Source organism: Hesperophylax consimilis, chromosome 31 (genome assembly GCF_061612785.1).
Source record: "Hesperophylax consimilis isolate HC1 chromosome 31, BYU_Hcon_1.0, whole genome shotgun sequence".
NCBI lineage: Eukaryota > Metazoa > Arthropoda > Insecta > Trichoptera > Limnephilidae > Hesperophylax > Hesperophylax consimilis.
The window spans coordinates 9,281,212-9,291,047 of NC_142866.1; the positions used below are offsets into that span (position 1 = coordinate 9,281,212).

General features: G+C 36.1%; 1 protein-coding gene across 1 annotated transcript; it reads left to right on the top strand.

Moving 5' to 3' along the window:
• Window positions 1-1,626: 1,626 nt before the first annotated feature.
• Window positions 1,627-6,762, top strand: LOC149409418 (large proline-rich protein BAG6-like). The gene is made up of 6 exons (XM_089649846.1): window positions 1,627-1,694; window positions 1,812-1,866; window positions 1,954-2,089; window positions 3,381-3,475; window positions 4,036-4,183; window positions 5,701-6,762. The coding sequence occupies exons 2-6, from the start codon at window positions 1,861-1,863 to the stop codon at window positions 5,880-5,882; spliced, it is 567 nt and encodes a 188-aa protein (XP_089505972.1). The 5' UTR covers window positions 1,627-1,694; window positions 1,812-1,860; the 3' UTR covers window positions 5,883-6,762.
• The last annotated feature ends 3,074 nt before the right edge of the window (window positions 6,763-9,836 follow it).

Here is a 9,836-nt window from a genome sequence, read left to right on the forward strand (position 1 = left end):
TGTCAGTGACACCCAGGCTACCACGAATGCGTGAGCTTTTAATTTTATCTTTTAATGATACTCCTGCCGTCCATCTAAGCATTCGCATTTCTGCTGATTCGAGTTGCCTAGAGTAGGAGTTGTACATAGTCCAGCATTCGGAGCCATACATTTTCGCGGGTCTAACAATAGTCTGGTATGTCTTTCCTTTAAGTTTTATTGGCATTTTCGTGTCGCACAAAATTCCTGTTACTGATCTAAATTTCATCCATCCCACTCCTATCCTATGGTTGACATCCGCTGCACATCCTCCGTCTCTGTGGATGAGTGAGCCCAGATACTTAAATGAGTCACAGTTGGCTAATGTTACTCCATCCAATTACATCGAAGGAGTTACAGCATTTGGGTCTTCCAATGGTAAATACAAATATTCCGTCTTTTTCCTGCTAATTTTTAGTCCATTATCCTCCAGGATCTTTCTCCACCTTTCCAGGCTATGTTGTAGATCACAATGATTTTCTTCTATCAGTACTACATCATCTGCAAAAAGCATAGTCTTGAGAATACTGTTCATTTCTTGACTCGTTAGGTAATTCATGACCATTATGAATAGCAATGGGCTGAGGACAGATCCTTGGTGTACCCTCACTTTAATTGGAAATGTTGGTGACATCCCTGATGTGCATCTTACTTGTGTTTCTACGTCTGTATACATATCTTGTATGGAGAGCACATATCCTTCTGGTACGTTATGAGATCTCAATGCCGCCCATATCAGGCTTCGGGGTACCCTGTCAAATGCTTTTTCCAAGTCTATAAATACCATGTGTAAATCTTTTTTTGCATCTCGATATTTTTCAACTATGATTATGACTGTTTGAATAGCATCTATTGTTGATTTCCCCGATACAAAGCCGCATTGATCGTCGTGTATTTTTACAATATTCCTAATTCGTGTGTTTATAATCCTCTCATATATTTTCATGGTGTGAGACATAAGCTTTATCCCTCTATAATTGTCGCACTTCCTAGAGTCTCCCTTATTTTTGTAAAATGGAAGAAGATAGCTTTTCCTAAAGCTTTCTGGCATTGGTTCTCCGGTCAGTACTTTATTATACAGGTTGCACAGCCATTTATGTCCCACTTCCCCACACTCTTTCCATAATTCGGCTACCTACAATATATATTTTTTAATGTATATGATAATTGGGGCTGATAATTTATATTGTTTTCCGATAATAATTACGAGGGGCAATAAATATGCAACGATGCAAATAGGATCAATAAAAAAACGACACTCGCTTTTGGCACTCTATTTTACAAATCTTCTTGTTGCTTTTTTTAAATTAAGACCTTTTGGAAATGGAATAAAAACGAGGGAGAGGGCAATTTAGGTAGGAATCGGATTGTTAGAATAACCATAAAAGTCTTTCAATATTAAACAGTAATATTGACAAAAGTAATCTTAATAATTATGTACACAGGTTCGTAATTATAAACTAGTTCAAACAATTTACGAAAAATACGAGCTTTTAAGGTGTACATTTTTTTACGTAGGTAGTACTTACTTACCGATACTAAGTATTATATGGACCATAGAGAAATGGTAAACATTTTTATATGGCAATTTTTAAAATACACCATAAACTTCAAAACAACTGTCAAAATATTATTGTCAATACGTTCAGTAGGCGGTGCGGCAAGTCTACGAAAAAGTAAGTAATTCGTTCAAGTAATAGTCATCCAAATACTCCAGTTTACCACATTAATCAACATGAATTGATGAAGGTATACAGTATTAATCCGCTTGTTTTCAAATATACTTTTTTTAGGTTTACATACCACAAAATCACAAACAGCTGTTAAGATCTCGGCGCCCTAATGTTTGTAAGTATAGACGGAGAAGAGTATACATTGTGGAATATTGTTAATTAGGCAATTCTAACGACAAAACCTGTACTGAACTTTTTTCAGTCCAAAATGAATGCCATCATGAAGAATGATGTAGAAAATGAACCAGTTTTCACTGCGGATGTACACAGTGATGCTTACCTCGAGTGGCTCCTGAAGAAAGAAACCAACCTGCAGCCGCTGGTTTCTCGCGCTCCAAGTAAGTTGACCCAATACACAACATATTCTTGTATCAATTGCTGCCTTCTTGCAATCTTTTGGTCTTGAAATGAGATCCCCACAGGGCCGACCCGCCACTGGAGCGGTCCGCTCCGGGCGCCGACCTTCCAAGGAACCAGGATAATAACATAATACCTAAATAGGAACTAAGGTAACCAAGAGGGAGTGGACTCCTCCGTCGTGGGGCCTTCAGAGAACCAAGGAGGAGTGGGGAGGAGAGACGATTCCCTCTTCCCTCGTGGGGCCTTCAGGGAACCAAAAAGGAGTGGACTCCTCCGTCGCAGGGCCTACAGAGAACCAAAAAGGAATGGAGAGGAGACACGAAACCCACAAAAGGGGAGTGGAGATATGAGGCTCTCTTCCCTTGTGGGGCCTTCAGGGAACCAAGGGGGATTGGAAAAGAGAGATGAGTGAACTTTATAAAATGGACCAGGTGACTGTTAAAGGACTGAGATAAAATGGGAGATAGCACAATGGGCCTATGGCCTAAGTTATCACAGCAACTATATGTAAACCGTCTCTGCTCTATAAATAAATAAAAAATAACACAGTGCCCTTAAGGTTTTTACTAGTGCCAGGCGCCGTTTAGCTCAGGACTGGCCTTGGATGCCTGAATCTTTACGACGTGCAGTAAAACCATGTAAAACTATGTCTCGAATGTATAGATCTCAAAAGTGACAAGCGATAGATATGATATTGTCGTCCTTTCGATTTTTTCAAAATTGTATTAAACTGTGCTATCTCTAACCAAATTGTGTTAATGATTGCCAAAATACCCTTGTGTGAGATGAGAAAGTGTTTTAATTGCAAACACTAGTAAAAGCTAAGGAATAATATTTGATTCGTAAATATAATGCAATTTAATTATTATTATAAATTATTTTAAGGTTTCCCGAAGATTTTAAGTGCCGTTAGACATAGTGAGATAGCAAACGTAACAACACATAAGTATAAGATGGACAGCCTACTGGCAATAGGTCATCTCAAATAGTGTATTCGTATTTACGTAAGAGAGTCAGCGTATAATGTCATTTGTGATATAGGATATACTATTCGACACAATTTTTATAAAGGAAATACTTATCAGATACATTCAGAACTAATTATTTTTTATTTGATTCAAGACAGAGAGGTTTTGAATATCTCGAAAAAGTCTATATTGGTATTGGTTGTTTGGTGAAAACACGCTAAATGAATAATTCGTGCTGTGCTTGTCACAGTGGAAAAGATGGTGGAGTAACTTTTGTAAAATTCCTATGTATATGTTTTAGAGAAAAAGAAGAGTCAAGGAGCCATTCATTTGAAGAAATCTGATCAAGGACCTTCTACAGCAGCCAAGAGAGATTTTGTTCCAACACCCCCTGCGGTAAGTTGGTTTACTTCCTATATATCTATGCGATTACCTTGTATCTGCATACCAGTCTTATTTGGGTATTATTGGCATTCCAGATTAAAGCACCACCGTATTAACGGGTTTATCAAACATTACCTGTTAGTACAGCTTGACATACATCATCCCATGGGTCAGTAAGCAATATACATAAACCAAGTAAGACTCTGTGCAGAAAAGTCTCACAATGGACTGCACTGCAGACTGTTTTTAGCGTATTAACTTTTCTGCTCAGGGTCTCACAGCACTCGGTTTATTTAGATTCCTTACTGACCCATGGGACGACGGCATTAATTTTACATTCTGTGGTCTGTGGCATCGCTTGTGAAGTTTTGAGGATATAAAAATCTTTCAAATTGAAATTGCTTTAGGCCAGCACAAAGTTAAGTGTGCCAAGCTATGCCATTGTTTTCCAACTAGTTTTACCTCCTGAACATATGAAGGAAGATCTTCCAAGAACGCTCCTACATATTCAAAGCATTATTTGATCTAAGCAAAATCGTATTATAATTGGATAAATTTTGTATCTATTTCAGGTGTGGGCTGACGTAATAGCCAAAGACAGCTCAGAGGCCCCAATGGCCTCAACGCCCTACAGCGATGCATATCTGTTTACGATGCATCAAGGCACAAAGAAAAAAATCCTGCACAGCAAATTTACTTCACCCGGAAGAAGTCTTCAAGGTATACATATTATTTTTATATGTACCTACCTAATTTTATCAGTTTTTGACTACTTTATTCTTTTTGATAAAACACCTTCTTATTTTTTTTTTTTAAGACAGACATTCCCAGTTTACGAAAAACTGACAATATTTGCAAAACTCCTACTAACCATCCCACGACACCTGGGTGGGAACCCGACACATTTGTATACACATAAGAATAATTTATCACATTAGACCTGGTGTCCAAAAAAGTATGTTCAATAAATCAAAAATGATTTAGTAAATTAAAACCCAAAATTTTCTCTGAAATCATAAGATTTCGAAGTAGGTTCTTAAATACCTACGTACTATATAACCATATATTTTTAACTAACATTTTTGTAATTTCAAATAAGTAATTATATAATTTGTACTGTTACCAGCTCTGTAATGTTTATGTTATGTTTGGTTTATTTATGTAACGTTATGTTAATTGTGTATGGCTAAGATCACCCCTAATGGGTGAAAGCCAAAATAAAGAATAATAAAATAAAATAATTTGTCCAAAGAAATGACACTCTGAAGGAATGTCAGAAATCTAAATGACAATTCTTTTTTTCAAACTTTCATCAGGTAAGGACTATAAAATTGATTATTCCGATTTGACAGCTCGTAGAAGGTTCTACACTCATGCGAATGCTGGCGGTATAAAAAGGCAGTATCCAACATGACCACCGTCTTGAACAAAATTTACGGGCAGATGAAATGCAATGCAAAACGGTTAAGTTGAAACAGGTCTATAGTAGTAGCGTAGGCTCAGTCAATGGTAAAATGCGTGGAGTAACGAGTCACCCCTTGTGGCAACCCAAGATTTGTTTTGCATCTTGCAGAATGTGCTCAAATTTTAATGCCATTTTTTTCTCCCCTTTTCGACTCAACCATGTATAGTTCATGGTCTGTAAAAAACATTACCATTGAACATGTAAATTGACAGTCAAGTCAGCCAAAGTTACCGCTTAACTTTAACAATGTTTGTGCAAAGGAGAGCGATCCGTCTGATTGACAATCCGTTGTTAACAGACCGATTGCCTTCTCTAATGCATAGACGCAATGTAGGCATGCTGTGTCTGTTCTCCAGGTATTTCAATGGAGCCTGCTCCAAGGAGCTAGCAGCATTGATTCCTGATGAACCGGTGCACGTGCGCGAAACACGACGGACACGAACTGAACACCCGTTCACGGTTGACGTTGGCTTCATGAGAACGGGCCGTTTTTACGACTCGTTTTTGTGTTAGTCGGCTCGTATGTGGAACGAGCTACCGGCATCTGTTTTTCCTCCCTCCTATAATCTGAGCCTCTTCAAGGCCCGCATTAACAAATCCCTTCCTACAGCCCCTACCTTATTCCGTCTCACAAAGCCGCCCAACCGGGTGGTGACATAGTTCCCCTGTCTGTACACTGCACAGGCAGGGACACTCTGGTGAGGTGTCACAAAAAAAAAAAAAAATGTTATCATAAAATATTGCAAACCACTAAATTGTAATTTTTTTTCAGTTGCTGTGACTAGAGCAGTGGGAGCAAACGCTAAAAACGTGATAACTGACTGCGTGAAGAACGAAGACTTAGCCGAGTCAATCCGCGCTACAATCACCACCATTATCAAGGCAAGGATTGCCGCTGATCCGGACTTTGACCCCACTCATTACAAATACACTCAAAAGTTCATCTCACAATAAATATTTCTTACGTCTACACAAAATGTGTACACGTGGAATTATTTTGTAGCGACTCGGCAAACTAAGTAACAAGTGTAATTTATTTATTTTACATTCCTTTTTTTTCTTAGTTATCCTGTAGTAATAATGTTGTGAAAATTTGTTGGCAAGAATAATGTTCCTTGTATTATTTAAGTCCTGTCTGTCGAGGTTATGCTGTTTATTTACATTCAAGCAGTAAATTCCTTCGGTTACATGATATCTTAACACAATGACAATTCAACAACACAGCTTTAAAAGGGGAGGTTATAATGTCGTTAAAAGCAATGAAAAATAATTAACCTATGAAGCTAACGTACGTAACCTTGTTTTTGTTTCATCACTTTTTAAAGGTGTATTGAATTATCATTTTGATGAGTTATCCACCCACCACTTCCTTCATTCTCGCAACAGGGTTCAGGATCTTAAAATACTTTTTAAAAACTGATTACTTACCAAATATGCGCTTAATGTGACACCCTCGTATGAACCTGTATATCGTCATCATGCAATGCCATTTGACGGTGGTAATACATAAACCTACATCGGTTGGATTAATACAGGATTTTTTTCAATGTAAGGGAATAGTCGTACAATGACAATCTAATCACCGCGCATCTCAATTACCTTCCGTTTGGGTAAAATCAGTTTTTTATCTCTCCTTAAAAGTGGCCAAATATGATTTATGCAGTGACGAATTGCTGTCGAAGATATTATTTCTTACTTATACATATATAACCCTATTATTTCTACTCAAGAATGTTGATTCGTATTTAACTAAATAATTATATAAAATTTGATATATATATATCCCATAGTTTTATGAAACATATTATATTTTGGTTGTTTTTTTTTATATAATGTTAGAGTATTATAATAAATTTAATTAAATATGCTTCAGCACTTTCATTTTTAATAATCCTCTACTTATGCGAATTTTTAACCTAATACAAAAGCAACAAGTGAAAATACTGAAGAAAAAATATCTACATATGGTATGTATTCTTTGATTTCTGATGCACCTATAATTGATTATTATATATAATATGAAAAATAAAAAACAATAATTTATGATAATTGCTATTTTATCAAAGTTCAACGATAAACCTAATCCAGTAAAATTTAATAATGCACACATTTCTATCAATTTGAAAAATAAACTAAGAGTATGACAATGCATAAGAGAAAATTATTCAAACAGCCAAATACAATACTCGCGATATCGAAAGTGACTTCGGTAACCGCTGGGTTAAGGTCTTACTTCTAGCAAAGTCTTCTTGTCATTAGCAAAGCTGAATCATTCTTTATATTTGGTTTTATAGTCCTGTCACTGAGAACTCCAAAATAACTTATCTTTCTGTTACATATTCTACTTATTCGAAAGAGGGAGACAGTACAAAGGAGCTGTCAGCGGTATTCCTTTAGCAGTCCATGCCTGGCATTGTTCAGAATGTAACATTTTCTGAAAACTGAGTGATATGGAATATTCTCTAAAATTGTGGAGCAATTTATGAGTTCGTTTAAACAATCCAGAATGTATGCGACGCTGTTTACAAAATTAGTTGATGGTGCAAGGAAGGCAAGATGTCTAGGGGGTTGGGTAATAGCAAATAACATAATACGCATTTATTTCAGGAATAGAGAGTTTTAGATGGATAAATGGTGACATTTCCGCTTACTTCTTACTGTGCCCGAATTATTTAAATAACACTTAATTTCAACCTAATTACTACAAATAACAAATATTTATGTCAGGGGAGATGGTATAAGATGCTTTAAAGTTCCATTTTTATCTTTCAAAATTTACAATACGATAATGATTTATATTTTGTTAGTATGATGTGACATTTATATGCGCCCAAATTATATTTAAATATCCCAGAAAATAAAAATGCATGTTTTTTCATCTCCCCTGACGTAAATAGTTGTTTCATATGCTCAATATAAGATCATCATCCAAGCTGAATGAATAAGAAGACATTTCAGTCGCTCAAGCCAATATCAATATAAGATCATCATCCGAGCTTAATGAATAAAATGACATTTCAGTCGCTCTAGCCAATATCAATATAAGATCATCATCCGAGCTGAATGAATAAGAAGACATTTCAGTCGCTCAAGCCAATATCAATATAAGATCATCATCCGAGCTGAATGAATAAAAAGACATTTCAGTCGCTCAAGCCATCATATAAGATCATCATCCGAGCTGAATGAATAAGAAGATATTTCAGTCGCTCAAGCCAATATCAATATAAGATCATCATCCGAGTTGAATGACTAATAAGACATTTCAGTCGCTCAAGCCAATATCAATATAAGATCATCATCCGAGCTGAATGAATAAGAAGATATTTCAGTCGCTCAAGCCAATATCAATATAAGATCATAATCCGAGCTGAATGAATAATAAGACTTTTCAGTCTCTCAAGCCAATATCAATATAAGATCATCATCCGAGCTGAATGAATAAGAAGATATTTCAGTCGCTCAAGCCAATATCGATATAAGATCATCATCCGAGCTGAATGAATAAAAAGACATTTCAGTCGCTCAAGCCAATATCAATATAAGATCATCATCCAAGCTGAATGAATAAAGGTAATCTTTTAGAACAGCTGGCTATGCTTGATACGAATATATTCGTGGCCAACTGATCTTAAAGTCTAAACTGATATCAAAACAATTTTATCATAACCTGTTGTTAAAATCAATAATCATAAATATTACTTTGACAGATTCGCGACTATTTTCACATTTCGCTTTTGCTGTCATTGTCATTAGTGACGACCATAGATATATTGTGATGACTGTGATGGAACATGATTAACTAATCGAACTTTATTTTGTGTTTTATAACGATCATTGCCGCAAAAATCATTTAATTTTTTTTTTAAATGTTTGATATATCCTCAAGGTAGCTTGGCTTAATATTCCAGAAATTTATTCAAATGGTGCTAAAAAATTTAATTACTATGACAATACCGTTATCTTTGAATTTTTTTGCTCTCCACATTCAAATTTCTTCGCATTTTGGGAGTTTGGGGTCGCTAGTGAGCTGACGGTCAGTAACTAACTAACCACCATCACGCCGTTTCCCCGCAGGGGTAGGAAGAGAGGAGGGACCGCCAAACAACTCGGTCTTGGCACACACTCCTTGCCTCATTCACATTCACACATCGCCTAGTACTCGCTATTCTATTATCCTGACTCTCGACAAGGCCCGACTCAAGTATCTGATTCACTTGATCATGCCATGTCGTTCTCGGTCGTCCCCGACTTCTTCTACCATTCACTTTTGCGTCATATATTATCCTTACACTCCTTTCTTCGTTCATTCGCTTTACATGCCCTATGAGAGATAATTTACATTATATTGTCAAGTTGCTCCCTGGTAGGAGCCCTGGCAATTGAGTGATACCATTACAAAAAATACTGATTCAAATACTGAACATGGCCATGACGCTGTAATACATATTAAATGTTAGATAGCAGTTTATATGTTTTTACGTTGGCAACATTAGTCCCGCGCAAATTTTTTGTGATTTCATAATCTGTAGTCGTTGTGTTTTTGAATTTACCATCATGTTAATATGTTTGTTCTACATTGATGTCCATTATTAAATGACAAAATTGTTTAAAATTCTATAATTATTTTAATTGTTTGACCTGAGAAACCATTTTGCATTTTCAATGCATTTTGAAAATAGGTATTTTGCATTTTGCATTTGAAATGCTTTTCTAAAAACCATTTTGCATTTTGCATTTTCAAATGGAAAAGTTTTGACCCATTTCCATTTTGCATTTCAAATGGTTTTAGGTACCCATTTTGCACAACTCTGGTCATGGCCCCATATTCAGTATTTGAATCAGTATTTTTTGTAATGGTATCACTCAATTGCCAGGGCTCCTGCCAGGGAGCAACTTGACAAATAT